This window comes from Portunus trituberculatus, chromosome 50, assembly GCF_017591435.1.
Source record: "Portunus trituberculatus isolate SZX2019 chromosome 50, ASM1759143v1, whole genome shotgun sequence".
In the NCBI taxonomy this organism is placed as follows: Eukaryota; Metazoa; Arthropoda; class Malacostraca; order Decapoda; family Portunidae; genus Portunus; species Portunus trituberculatus.
The window spans coordinates 5250020-5265019 of record NC_059304.1 but is presented as its reverse complement, the minus strand read 5'-3'; the positions used below and the strand labels follow the sequence as shown (position 1 = coordinate 5265019).

Genomic DNA, 15000 nt, shown 5'->3' with positions numbered 1-15000 from the left:
GCATCTCCCTCGTGCTCTCCCTTCCCGCTGGATACGCTCAGGTAAAGTACCGTGTGTGTGTGTGTGTGTGTGTGTGTGTGTGTGTGTGTGTGTGTGTGTGTGAGAGAGAGAGAGAGAGAGAGATGCAGGGCTCGTATTTCGATCCTGTTCTCACATATACTAAACACCAAGTAAATAAACAAGAACTCAAACTAAGCTGAAAATGAATCGGTTGCATATTTGAGGAAATTATCACCTCAAACAATACATGAATGAAACAAAATGGGAAGGAACAAGTTAAAGAATCATGTCACAAAAGATTATAAGTTGGGGAAATAGATGGTGAAGATGAAAAAAAAACTGTAGAAAAAAGGAGAGTTAAGGTGGAAATAGTTTTACAAAGGCAAGTTTTACGTCGAAAGAAGCAAGTGAGAAACAAAAATCAAAACAGAAATTTATTAGTCGAGTGGATGGAAAAGCACTAGAAACACAGAAAAAAAGTTGACTAAAAGCAAACAATTTTCTCCCAACATACATGACAAACCCTTCCTGAGCCTCCCCCTTTTGGTCAGTAATACCCTTTAACCCTTAGCGCTAATCCTGAAGCTTCTATGTATTTAGACGAGCTCTCCTTGAAATGCCGGCTGGGAGTTCCCTTCTTCTCACTTTAAGGCACCAGTTTGCTTGCCTTTTGCTCTCTCCCCTGGTGGATTATCTTGCACGTGTCCTGAGGGTAACATACACTGCTAAAGGCGAAACAAAAGTTTATCCTACAATCCTTTTCTTTTTCCATTCTTCTCATCTCCTCTTGTCATCTTCTTTCTCTCCTTTTTTTCAGTTATTCTTCTTACTAATTCGTCAGTTTATTTTTCATCTTGTTTTGTCATTCTCTTTTTTCTTCAGTGTCTTTAAATCCTGTTCCTTCTATTTGCCTCGTTCTTGCATCCTGTCTCTACTTTGATGAGTCTTAACCTCTCATAAACTGTATATTTTTTGCTATATCTTGTCATTGTCTTTCATTTTCACTCAACCTTACATCCTCCTCCTCAGTTCATTTTTTTAATCTCTCTCTCTCTCTCTCTCTCTCTCTCTCTCTCTCTCTCTCTCTCTCTCTCTCTCTCTCTCTCTCTCTCTCTCTTCTCTCTCTCTCTCTCTCTCTCTCTCTCTCTCTCTCTCTCTCTCTCTCTCTCTCTCTCTCTCTCTCTCTCTCTCTCTCTCTCTCTCTCTCTCTCTCTCTCTCTCTCTCTCTCTCTCTCTCTCTCATTTAATTACTGTTCATTCTCATTTTCCAATTTGTCCATTGGTAGGTCTTTCTCTCTTTCTTCCACTTATTCCCCATCCTTTTCTTTCTAGTTCAGTGCCTTTATCATTTTATTTGTCCAAAATCTATGCCTTTCACCTGCCGAACTCCACACTTTTTGTGGGGTGGGGGAAGCGTACCGAGCAGAATAGTTGCTCGTAGTTTTGTAGATTTTTTCATTTGACATTCGCTTGAAAGATGCTTTTATGAAATGCTTCTTTTTCTCGTTGTATGAGGAAGTATGTGATATTGAATTTGCTTCTTATTCAAATATTTCTTTTCAAGTATATTCCAAAGATTTGCTTACTTTCCTCGGACACGCCACAACGCAATTTATTCATGTCAAGGCTCGTATAGAAGTAAATCAAGAGTTACAGAGATGTTTGACATTTCAAGGATCTACTTCTTTTTCACACATCATAATAGATCCTCTCTAAATAATCTGAAAACGTGTTTACTAAATGTCAGAAAGTGATAAGGGACAGAAGGGAACGTTCACAGTATGAAGGGCTTAGAAATAACACTTTGTAATTACTTTGTGGCGCAGTTTAAAGAATATTTAATACTACGTAAAGTTTCAGCTGTATTTCAGTACAAGAAATAATAACAAAATAAGTGTTTCAAAATGTTCCGGATTTTTTATCAACAAAGCACACTAATTCTACTTGGAAAAGTATGTTTTGTCCTTCACTGTCCTTACACTGTCCATTGGAATTTATTGATATAAATTCCAAACACTCCTCTCCAAAAACAAACTACTTTAAATATACTGCCTTTATTCTTATCTTCTCTCAGTAAGTTTGCATAATGTAAATCACAACACTCGTACTATCGGACATCTTGGTCAACTCCAGAAACTCAAGCCTCATACATTACATCTAAGAAAACAAGGTCACAGGAGAGCGAGAAGCAGGTCTTGCCTTTGCCCCACGTCACTAAAATTGGACAGTTGAGAGCGGTCGTGTGGAATGTGAGATTTTAGAAGACAAATGGAAGGGAGTAAGTGGGAGAGGAGTGGGAGAGTAAGGCAAAAAGTGCGGTGGGAAAAGGTTCGGGTATCGGGAGTGGAAAGGACGAGGCTGTGAGGGAGCGTGGCTGGGTGTGGATGTAAGTGGGGTGTAGGAAGAAGGGTGAGAGTGAGGAAGGGCGTTGGGGACGGGTTTTTGTGTGGAGAGGAGGGCGTATGTCGTGGTGCGGGTGGGTGGTTGTGGATGGGGTGGGAGTTGTGTTACTGGAAGAGAGGGGACGGGGTGGCGAGGCAAGTGACCCACATCTCTGGCTGACGTGTTTTGCGGCCTGCGGTGTTTCATTCTATTTTTGCGATTAGATCTTCTTGTTCCGCTTCCTTGGCTGATATTAAAGGCGAAGATCGGAGCCTCAAAGAAAATGTTCGTACCAGATCCATCGCTGACAAAAGTTTTCTCTATAATAAAAATGAAACTTTCTCAAACACCATTATTACGTCTTACAGGCAGCGGTTTCAAAAATTATAGTTGTGGTTGTGATGATATTAAAGATAGTAGTAGTGGTAGTAGTAGTGTTTGTCATTCTTGCTGCACTCATGGAATATAATAATAATATAATAATAATAATAATAATAATAATAATAATAATAATAACAATAATAATAATAATGAAAATTTGTATGTGGCTGAAATAGAGATTGCTTCCTTTCTTTCATTATCAAGTCATCATCATTATAATCACCATCACTATTATTATTACTTTTGTTAACACCACAACTGACACCATTTCCTTCAGCTTAGGAAGAGAGAGAGAGAGAGAGAGAGAGAGAGAGAGAGAGAGAGAGAGAGAGAGAGAGAGAGAGAGAGAGAGAGAGAGAGAGAGAGAGAGAGAGAGAGAGAGGGAGAGAGAGAGAGTACCCCCCACCCCAGCATTATCATAATATTTTCAGTGGCATGAATATATAATGTAAAAAGCATTCCCCTGTGAGCAGCGGGTACTTGCAGCTCGATCACAGCTGGTGAGTCACGTGTGTGTGTGTGTGTGTGTGTGTGTTTATTTACCTATTTGTATTTACCTATATGTGTATTACAGGGCCCGAGCTAAGCTCTCTGTGTCCTGTCTCCTTGTCCATTCCTGTCATATCTCTCTTTCATCTGATTGACACACCGCGTCAACGACATCACTGCTCAGTTTATTCCACTTATTAATGCTACGATGCGGGAAACTGTATTTTCTCACGTCATTTAGACAGATGTCTTTTATTAATTTTTTTTCCATGTCCTCGGAGATGATTACTTGTGCTCACCTATCAACTCTCTGTCCAATATTTCAATCTTGTTCACCAATTTGTACATAGTTATCATGTCTCCTCTTGTTCTTCTCTCTTCTAATGTGGTCAGCCCCAGCTTCCTCAGTCTTTCCTCATAGTCTAACTCCTGAGTCCTGGTACCATCCTTGTTGCCAGCCTCTGTACCCTTTCCACCTTCTTCACATTTTTCTTCATATGCGGTGACCAGACACATGCTGCATATTCTAACTGGGGTCTTATTAAGGTACATAATATCTTCTTCATCATTCCTTCATCTAGGTAGTGGAATGCAAGGCCAATATTTTGAAGCATGTTATATGTTTTCCAAAAATCTTGTTAATGTGTTTCTCCGGTGACAAAGTGTTTTGCACGGTTACTCCTAAGTCTTTCTCCTCATTGGTCTCTTTAATTTTCTCATCACCCAGCCTGTAATCCCTGTTTGGTCTGTATCTACTTCTTCCCATTTTCATAACATGGGTCTTGTCTATATTAAATTCCATCTGCCACTCTTTACTCCACTCATATATTTTATCAAGATCTTCCTGTAACTTGTTACAATCTTCCACATTCTTTACTCTCCTCATAATTTTAGTATCGTCCGCAAACATGTTCATGTAACTGTCAATTCCTACTGGCATATCATTAACATAAATCAAAAACATGATGGGACCCAGCACTGACCCTTGTGGAACTCCACTGGTTACCTTCTTCCACTCGGACTTCCTTCCTCTCACCACTGTTCTCATTTCTCTTCCCATTAAGTAATTTTCCATCCATTTTGCTAGTTTATCATTTACTCCTCCAATCTTCTTTAGTTTCCACATCAGTCTATTGTGTGGTACTTTATCAAAGGCCTTTCTCAAGTCCAGGTAGATAGCATCCACCCATCCCTCTCTATGTTGTAGTATGTCAGTCACTCTTGAATAAAAACATAATAAATTGGATACGCACGATCTTCCTTTTCTGAAACCAAACTGCCTTTCACTCAGAATGTTTTCACTTTCTAGATACTCACTCCACTTAGCTTTAATTACTTCTTCACATACCTTGCACAATATACTAGTCAACGATACTGGTCTATAATTTAGCGGTTCCATTCTACTACCATTCTTATATATAGGCACAATGTCAGCTCTTTTCCACTCTTTCGGGACTAATCCTGTTCGTATGGAGGTTTCCACAATATCAAATACGGGGTTCAACAATTGATCCTTACATTCTTTTAGCAACCTCCCAGATATGCCATCAGGCCCCATTGATTTATTAATATCCAGATTGCTTATAATTTTCCTTACATCTTCCTTAGTAACCATGATGTCCTGCATTTGCTTTATTTCCGTAGGCCTTCCTCCCATAAAATGCTCCTCCTTTGTAAACACTTTGCAAAAGTTGTCGTTCAAAATTTCAGCTATATCTCCAGCATCCTCATATACTTCTTCCCATTTTTACCTTTTCTATTGCCTCCCTTATATTTAGTTTTCCATTTATGAATTTGTAAAACATTTTGGGTCACTATCACAGTTTTCCACCACCCTCTGTTCATATTCCTTCTGTGCTGTTCTCCTTACTTCAACATATCTATTCCTTGCTGTTTTGTAAACTTCTCTTGATAATACATCACTGTTTTTCTTAAGTTTCTTCCATGCCTTTTCTTTGTTCTTTTTTGCTTCTTCACAATTTCTATTAAACCACTGTTTATTATTTAAAGTCCTCTTTCTGTGATATGGCACAAACTTTTCACAGCAGAGTTATATAAATCCATAAATTTATCGTATTTCAATTGCATATCCCTTTCCTGGTATACCACGGACCAGTCAATTTCATTAAAGAACTCCCTTATATGGTTATAATTTGCCCTAATATAATTTAATTTTTCCTCCCTGCGTTCCACAATCTTATTCGTGCTTAATTCCGTATCCAGCTCAAAGCTTAGGACATCATGATCGCTTTTCCCCAAGGGACATTCATGTTCAATTTCCTCTTTTAGAGAGATGCCCCTGGTAAATACCAAATCCAACCTTGCTGCAACATCTTGTCCCCTGCACCTTGTTGGTGATCTCACCCACTGTGTCATCAAGTTATTTGTTGCTACCTTTAACAATTCCTCTGCCCACTCACCACCGTTCACCACTTCGTAGTCTTCCCACACTATTTCTTTACAATTAAAGTCTCCAACTATCATCACTCTATCCTTTCTGATGAGTTCTTGCTTCATTCTGTCTAGAGTATTTCTCATCACCATTTGGTACTGTTCATATTCCCAAGCACTGGTTCTGGGTGGTATGTATACTGTTATAATATTAATGTCCCTCTTGCCATCTGTTATAAGCATACTTATCACTTCCTCATTTCTCTTACTATAGTTCACCTCCTTCACTATCAGATCTTCCTTAGTAAGAACCATTATACCACCACCTCCTTTATTTTTCTATCATTTCTCCATACTTTGTAGTGTTTTACAACAAACCAGTCTAGCTTTATTTCGGGCCTTAGCTTTGTTTCCACTACACACATTATGTCCGGTTCATTATTTCTTAGGTAATCCATACATTCTAGCCTCTTAGACAGAAATCCATCTATATTCATGTAAGTCACTTGTATTCCATTCCTAGTCTCTTTCTTCCATGTAATGTCTATTCCGTCTGTTTTATCCACCACTTCTTTAGCCTCCCATTTCTCATCCTCCAAAAACTTGGTCTTTTCCTCCTCTGTTCTTTCATCATTCCTCTCTCTCACTTCATATACAAGCTCTTTCATTTTCATTCGTTCATCCTGTGACATATTTCTTCTTATGTAAATTGTTTTGGTTTCCTCAGAATCCTTAAGTTTCCAAGCCCTCCTCAGCAAGGCCTCAGCTTCCACCTGAGACTTTAATTTCAATTTTAATGGTCTATTCTTGCCTTCCTCAAAAGCTCCCAATCTCACATTCTTCTACCTCAGCATATAGGTCCTCTTCCTCTACTGAGATCTTATTCAGTAAAGACTTAATCCTGTCATTTTCCTTATCCCTCCTATCCTGCCAGTTCCTGTTAGTTTCCTCCCTCAATCCTGTTATGATCACACATTTTTCTTTTCAGCAATATCTCTCACCACATACTCATTTTCCTTTAGTGCCTTTACCATTTCACTCTGCGTAATCACTTTATTTTCCTCTTCCTGCTTTTTCACTATCTCCCTAAAGGACCTTTGTACCTCCTGATGTTCATGGTTCACTTCTTTCATCCTGGCATCAATTAGATTAAGGCATTCCTCCTTCCTCAAGTCCCCTTCGGATATTTTCTTCTCCATTTCTATGAGTTTAGCCTTCATCTCTTCACATTGTTTCCTTAGTTGTTGGTTTTCTTTCTCCATCTCTACTTTTTCCTTCAATAGCTCTTTGTTCTCTATCGTTAACAAATAGATCTCTTTTTGAAGGAATCATTCTCGCTATGAACTCTATCCAGTTTTTCTTCTATGGATAAAATGTTTAGGAACTTACTTTCTAATGCCTGAATTCTTGCATCCATATCTAATTTCTCCAGTCCTCTTGGAGTAGTCACGAACCCTTCAAAGTCCCGGGCTTGTCGAGGCGTGGACGCCATGATTGTTATCGTCAGCTGATTACGGCCAAAACAATCACCGCCCACACTCTCCGCTCAGGGACCACTCTCCATATCCCGCTTGAAAATGGCCCACTTTCTACACTTTGCGACAGTAGGACATTAATAGGACATTAACACAGAGATACCCGGGCCCTGTAAACACCATAGGTAGTTTCTCCTCTTCCCGTCCACAGCCGGAGACGAGCCGTCCTCTCTCGGCGACGGCGACGGTGTGTGTGTGTGTGTGTGCGCGCGCGCTTGTGTGGCGACAACATGGCGGACGAGGGAGAATTTATTTTAGTACCGATTAGACAAATAACTCTTAGATATGTGGGAGGCTGGACTGGCGGCAGTGGCTGGAAATGTGTGGGAGAAATAAAAGCCCAGTAGGAGACCATTGTTCTGTGGAATATCCAGACACTGTGGACTCTGATTAATTTAGCAATATATTTCTTTTGTGGCTTAACACTGTATCGGTTTGGTGGATAAAGCTTGTACAGGGTTTTGGTGCTGCCGATCTGTGTCTATAAATGAAGTGTGTGTGATCGTAGTCTTGATCAGTGTATGTAGGAAAAGAAAGTATTGGAAAGGATATCATATTCTCTTTTCTCTTACGTGATTGTTAAGCAATACAAAAATGTCTGAAGAAAAAGTGAGAACCAGGCAGAAAAGTGCGTTTTGGTGGGTTTCCTTCTTCTTCTTCTTCTTCTTCTTCTTCTTCTTCTTCTTCTTCTTCTTCTTCTTCTTCTTCTTCTTCTTCTTCTTCTTCTTCTTCTTCTTCTTCTTCTTCTTCTTCTTCTTCTTCTTCTTCTTCTTCTTCTTCTTCTTCTTCTTCTTCTTCTTTTCTATATGACGTGGTTTCATTTCTTCCTGTTTTGTTTCACGAGCATGTTTGAATCGATGTATTTTTGTTCTTTTCTTTTTACTTTACTTTCCCTCAAAACGACGCAGAACAAAATTTGAAGCACATGACTTTGTTTCAGTTGAGCTCTTGTTTTAATAGTTGCAATTTCAAACTGCAATGCTCATCATCTTTGCGCTATCAATATTGCAGAGGTAGGTAATTTCACGCAGGTGTTGAATTATATAGAGTTATGGAATATGATTTTGTTTATTTGCATTAGTCCCTCACACACACACACACACACACACACACACACACACACACACACACACACACACACACACACACACACACACACACACACATGCACACGTCATTACTTCAATATTAATAGCTGCACATTCAACTGCATTAAATATAATTACCTGTTAAAGAATGAACGGATAACGATTTGCTTACTTCACGCCTCGCTTACTTTTCTATTCTATAAATAATTCGCATAAACACAGCTTGATGGGTTTTCATTGTTTTTATTTTCTCTCACGTTTTATAATATGAATTTAGGGTGGCGAAATTTTTCCATCCTAGAAATTAGCAATGTGACTGTGTGTGTGTGTGTGTGTGTGTGTGTGTGTGTGTGTGTGTGTGTGTGTGTGTGTGTGTCTGTGTGTGTGTGTGTGTGTATGTCAGTGTCAGTGTGTCAATGTTCGTCCTTGTAACCCTATATTCTGACCTTTGTAGCTCTATTTTTTCCCTCTTTGCTATCTTCCTACGTTCACGGCTTTGTACGATCCCATGTGCTGTGCAACGAACTGGGGCAGCCTTCGCACGCCGCCCTCTTTCCTGTGATACTCAACACCGCTAGTGACATCATAAACTAATCAGCCAAAAGTTAGTCTTGCAATATAATTTCTCCAACGCCCTCCATCACCCTTTCCCCTCACGTCCCCTTGCTTTTTCCCTTGTATTGTGAGACTGAATTACTCTGTTCTGCTCTTTTCCATCTCCTGTTTCGTTCATGTATGATATCCCTGGGTTTTTTTTTCATGTTTGTAAGTTACTACATGTAGTATCTTTAAACTCGGGTTTTGCTTGGTCTCTTTGTCCTTCTTTGGTGTGTCTGTTATTGCTGCGTTTACATTCTGGGAAAAAAAAAAAAGAAAACTTGAATTCTTGTCTTTATGATGTTATTTTCTTCTTTTTTTTTTTTTTTTTTTTTGCCTCCTTATTCTTCTGAAACAACCACTACTATTACAGTTTATATTATCATGTACCAGTTCTAATGATAATTGCAATAATAACAATGATAAGAGGAAGAAGCAAAAGTTTTATCCGATCTCATTTGCATCCTTTATGTTCCTCTCTGATCCACTTATCCATGTATCATCATCATCATCATCCTCTCCCTATCTCCTCCTTCTCCTTCATATCCCCTCTTTCACCTCCTAATCCTCCACCACCATCATTTCTCCCCACCCCCTACACCTCCCCCCTCCACCTCTGTTCCCATAGTTCTCGAGAAAAAAATGTTGATTACCTTGGGCCTCCGCCAGTCAGGAAGGGGCTAATAATCACAACAGTGTGCTCTTGATCTCTGATGACGGTGATGATAATCTGAGCTCGTTATCTCCTCTTGTGGCGTTAATCTACTCAATGACCTTCCATCTCCAGAAAAATTGTCGACCATTACACCGTCTCTCATTAATCCTTTGTAGTTATTCTTTCTCTTCCTCAAGATTATCCTCCATACACACACTCGCATATTCCTCGCTTTAGTGTAAATTCCGGCCAGTAAATTCCTTTAAAACCTCTAAGGAAATTTCAACCCAAAAGCCGTTTCCTTCGTGAAAATTTCCCTAGCCTAACATAACGTGATCTAACCGAGTTTATGATTGAGGAGGATTACTTTCTTTGGTAGGGTAGGAGGAGGGGGGGAAACTTGTGCACAGGGGAAAATTTTACCTTGGGAGGATTTATTTGTGGTGTGTGCTACTCTACCTTTCCTCTCCTGTTTATGTTAACGTACCAGATAAAACAGATAAAACACATGGCATTTCTTATAACTCAGCAGATACGATTTTTCTTTTTTTTTTATCATAACAGATCATAAGCATACGACATAGAACAAAATTTACTCTCCTGTTTCCCCCCAAAAGAAATATAAAGAAGAGAAATAAACAAATGAATCAGTGATATAAAGAGAGACATTTTAAGGAAGCAGAAATTAAGCTGCGAAGTATGCGAGGATAATTATCTTTCTTTCTTTTTTTTTTTTTTTTTTTTTTTTTTAATCATTATGATACACCTGCCCTTCCTGCCGAGTCTCATACACGTAAAGCTGCTTAATGACTGGCGTTCACATGACTGGTGTAAGTCCTTGTTTCACAAAAGCCTAATGCAGCAGCGCGCCACTTCAAGGCTGCTCCTTCAAAAAGCCACCGCCGGCTACACATAAACGAGAGGAGAATGGGAGTCTTCCACCGCAGGAAACTTTGACATTAATGTAGATAGAAAAGTGTCGGGAGAGGTTGAAACGCATGAAACAAAACCATTAAGTGGATAATAGATATTTTTCGATTAAAATGTCATATTTAAAGGGAAAAATATGTAAGGCTAAATATGCGCAATGAGAAACTGGACACAATGGCTGAGAAACTGAATAATTGCCAGAAATGATTGGATAGAATAAGACTAATAGAAAAGAGTGAAATATGAGTTACTAACTGTATTTTTAGAAAGAGAAGATAATGACAGATTGAAATATGTGGAAAATGAAGAGCACATAATATGATAAAGAAAGAGAAAGAAAAGACAAACAAGAATGCGAAAATGTTGTTAGTGATTTATCATACTTGAATAAACAGATAAGAAAATAAGACAGAAGAACCATACGATACTAAAGGTACCTAAATGAATGTAGCATAGAGATGAATAAACAGATACGGAAGCTTAAAAGTTCGACATTACCATTCACCGTGATGAAGGCAAACATCGTCTCTATCCCTCAGAGCAGAAAAGGAACTCATTATGGTCCAAAAAAAATTACTGTCAGAGGAATTTTTATCCCTTTTTCTTCTCTTCTCCCTCTCCCTCCTTCTCCTCCTCCATTTCTTCCTCTTCCTCATCACAATCATCATTATCACCCTCGTCATTATTCTCATCTTTCACAAAGTCCTTTTATTTTAACTGTTGTTATTACTGTTGTTCCTGTTCCTGCTCCTGCTGCTGCTGTTGCTGCTGCTGCTGCTGTTGTTAGTGTTGCTATTGCTATTGCTGTTGCTGCCATTGATACTACTACTACTGTTATTGCTACTGCTACTGCTGTTACTACTACTGCTGCTACTACTACTACTACTACTACTACTACTACTACTACTACTACTACTACTACTACTACTACTACTACCTCCTCCTCCTCCTTCTCCTCTTCCTCCTCCACCTCTTTCTCCTCCTCCCCCTCCTCTTCCTCCACTTCCTCCTCCTCCTTCTCCTCCTTCTTCTCCTTCTCCTCCTCCTCCTCCTCCTCCTCCTCCTCCTCCTCCTCCTCCTCCTCCTCCTCCTCCTCCTCCTCCTCTTTCTCCTCTTCCTCCTGTTCTAATAGGTACACATTAAGGCTGTAGAAGGGAAACAGCTTTACTTGAAATAATCCCAAGACGTACCAAAACTTTACTTTCATTCGGAGGTTCACACGCAAGTCAAGAGAAGGGCATATATAAACAAAGGAGGATATAAGTGCGCCACATGTATTCTATTGTTCTCGTAGAGGTGACCCAAGGCATTGATATTCTCTCTCTCTCTCTCTCTCTCTCTCTCTCTCTCTCTCTCTCTCTCTCTCTCTCTCTCTCTCTCTCTCTCTCTCTCTCTCTCTCTCTCTCTCTCTCTCTCTCTCTCTCTCTCTCTCTCTCTCTCTCTCTCTCTCTCTCTCTCTCTCTCTCTCTCTCTCTCTCTCTCTCTCTCTCTCTCTCTCTCTCCTAACAATCAACATTTTGCTAAACCTCCCATTCAGTATTTTTGTTTACAAGCTTCAGGAAACTTGTCAGAGAGAGAGAGAGAGAGAGAGAGAGAGAGAGAGAGAGAGAGAGAGAGAGAGAGAGAGAGAGAGAGAGAGAGAGAGAGAGAGAGAGAGAGAGAGAGAGAGAGAGAGAGAGAGAGAGAGAGAGAGAGAGAGAGAGAGAGAGAGAGAGAGAGAGAGAGAGAGTGAAGAGAAAGAAGAGATGTAAAAGAGAAATAGACACCTATTGATTTGCAGAGAGAGAGAGAGAGAGAGAGAGAGAGAGAGAGAGAGAGAAAGCGATAGGGGAGGTTGAATAGCAAACACACACAAACACACACACAAACACACACACAATCACACACACACACACACACACACACACACACACACACACACACACACACACAACGGCCCGGTAGCTCAGTGGTTAGACACAGCCAGAGGACCGGGGTTCGATTCCCCGGTCGGGTGGAGATATTTGGGTGTGTCTCCTTTCACGTGTAGCCCCTGTTCACCTAGCAGTGAGTAGGTACGGGATGTAAATCGAGGAGTTGTGACCTTGTTGTCTCGGTGTGTGGTGTGTGCCTGGTCTCAGGCCTATCCGAAGATCGGAAATAATGAGCTCTGAGCTCGTTCCGTACGGTAACGTCTGGCTGTCTCGTCAGAGACTGCAGCAGATCAAACACACACACACACACACACACACACACACACACACACACACACACAGAAAATATATTTTTTACACATCTGAGTGAGCTAGCAAGTAAGAGAGTGAGCGAGTGAGTTTGTGAGTCAACGGGTTAACAGTAGAACAAATTCGTTTAAGTATCTGCCGAGGAAGGAAAAGAAAACGGGTACATATTCCGGCGAAATATATTTTTCCTGCAGAATTTTTACCAACAAAGAGAGTGACAGAGAGAGAGAGAGAGAGAGAGAGAGAGAGAGAGAGAGAGAGAGAGAGAGAGAATGTGTGTGTGTGTGTGTGTGTGTGTAATTCACCTCGGTCGTCTGCTGGACCCCCAGCCAGTCTTCCCCATTACGGAGCGAGCCCAGAGTTCATAGACCGATCTTCAGGTAGGACTGAGACCACACACACACAACACACACCGGGAAAGCGAGGCCACAACCCCTCGAGTTACATCCCGTACCTATTTACTGCTAGGTGAACAGGGGCCACACATTAAGAGGCTTGCCCATTTGCCTCGTCGCTTTCCGGGACTCGATACCGGGCCTCTCGATTGTGAGTCGAGCGTGCTAACCACTACACTACGCGGTGTGTGCGTGTGCGTGTGCGTGCGTGCGCGCGCGTGTGTGTGTGTATGTGTGTGTGTGTGTGTGTGTGTGTGTGTGTGTGTGTGTGTGTGTGTGTGTGTTTCACTGTTTGATCTGCTGCAGTCTCTGACGAGACAGCCAGACGTTACCCTACGGAACGAGCTCAGAGCTCATTATTTCCGATCTTCGGATAGGCCTGAGACCAGGCACACACCACACACCAGGACAACAAGGTCACAACTCCTCGATTTACATCCCGTACCTACTCACTGCTAGGTGAACAGGGGCTACACGTGAAAGGAGACACACCCAAATATCTCCACCCGGCCGGGGAATCGAACCCCGGTCCTCTGGCTTGTGTGTGTGTGTGTGTGTGTGTGTGTGTGTGTGTGTGTGTGTGTGTGTGTGTGTGTGTGTGTGTGTGTGTGTGTGTGTGTGTGTGTAAATGGCAGTAAGTGGAAGCAACCAAGCCAGCTAGTGTTGCACTGATGAACCTTAGTTACGCACACATTCACCCAACGCCCATGCTGAGGGCACGCAGTACAAAGGCAGGGGTTAATTAGGAAGAGCGTGGGAGTGCGTAAATTAGCTGTGGCACGTGACAGTGTTAAAGTGGGGTAGTCGTTCAACTCTCATATTAAGCTATTCTGTGTCCATTATTTTCTCATCTAAATAGAGAGGGGAGAGGTGGATGTCCATCTCTTCCCTCCGACCGTCGCACTCCCCCCCTCGTCAGCTGTGATGTTCTTCCGTCTATATGATTTTCTCTCCCCTTTTTTTCATTTGATTGTTGGTCATAATAGTAAAGTATGAGTGAAAACTAAATCGAAAAATTATTCGTGTGCGTCAGTTTGTTGCGAATTGGATGAAACAAACTGCCAGCAAGATAGGAATATGAAGGGAAATGTATAAATGTATATATGATATAGCATTTCACGTAGAAAGTCTTACAATGAAAGAGAGAAACGACGTCTGGAAGTGAGTTTTGTGGAATTCTTGTAAAACTTGACGCCGCGAGGAGCCAGTGGAGAAAGAGAATTTTCTCAGATTTCAAGCGTAGCAGATGCAATGGTTTCAGAATTCGTTTAGGTAACAATAAAATCATCTAAATGAAATGGATAATCTTAGGCAATACGAAAATATGTATACAATAACTTTAACATTTGATGAATAAAAGTATGGAAAAAATGTATAGATATGCAAAATATTTGATGCCGTTTTACAAAATAATAAATAATGTATAAAGAGAAAGAAAAGAAATATTTCATACTCAAAAATCATGTATCAAATAATAAATACCATTTTGAAAATGTTTACATATATACCAACAGATAAAGAATTAAGTGTGTATGTTTGCTTTTATTAAGAGTACCATACAATAGGGGACCTCTAGCCTATAATAATCCACATTATATAAACTACTCACAGCCATGATTGTAGAGTGTGTGGGTGTGTGGGTGTGGGTGTGGGTCTGGGTGTGTACGTTTTATAAAGTCTACGGAATTGTAATGATGGATTTCACTTACATGTGTTGAATATAGGAAGAGAGAGAGAGAGAGAGAGAGAGAGAGAGAGAGAGAGAGAGAGAGAGAGAGAGAGAGAGAGGGAGGGAGGGAGGGAGGGAAGGAGAGGAAAATACATTCTGACTTAAGGGGCCACCGTGATGCAGTGGGACTGCGCGCGCGCTTTGTGGGCCCCAGGGTTCTTAAGCACACGGTTTCGAATCCTGGCCACGGTCCGAGGTTAGGAAGG

General features: G+C 40.8%; 1 protein-coding gene across 3 annotated transcripts in view; it reads left to right on the top strand.

Annotated features, from left to right (window-relative positions):
- LOC123500032 (galanin receptor type 2-like) overlaps positions 1-15000 on the top strand; it is a 120792-nt gene that overhangs the window by 54318 nt on the left and 51474 nt on the right. For all 3 annotated transcript variants that reach the window (XM_045248646.1, XM_045248647.1, XM_045248645.1), the window contains exon 4: positions 1-41. This exon is cut by the window's left edge and continues 83 nt beyond it. In XM_045248646.1, coding sequence (XP_045104581.1) covers positions 1-41 — 41 coding nt within the window. The remainder of the gene's footprint in view (positions 42-15000) is intronic.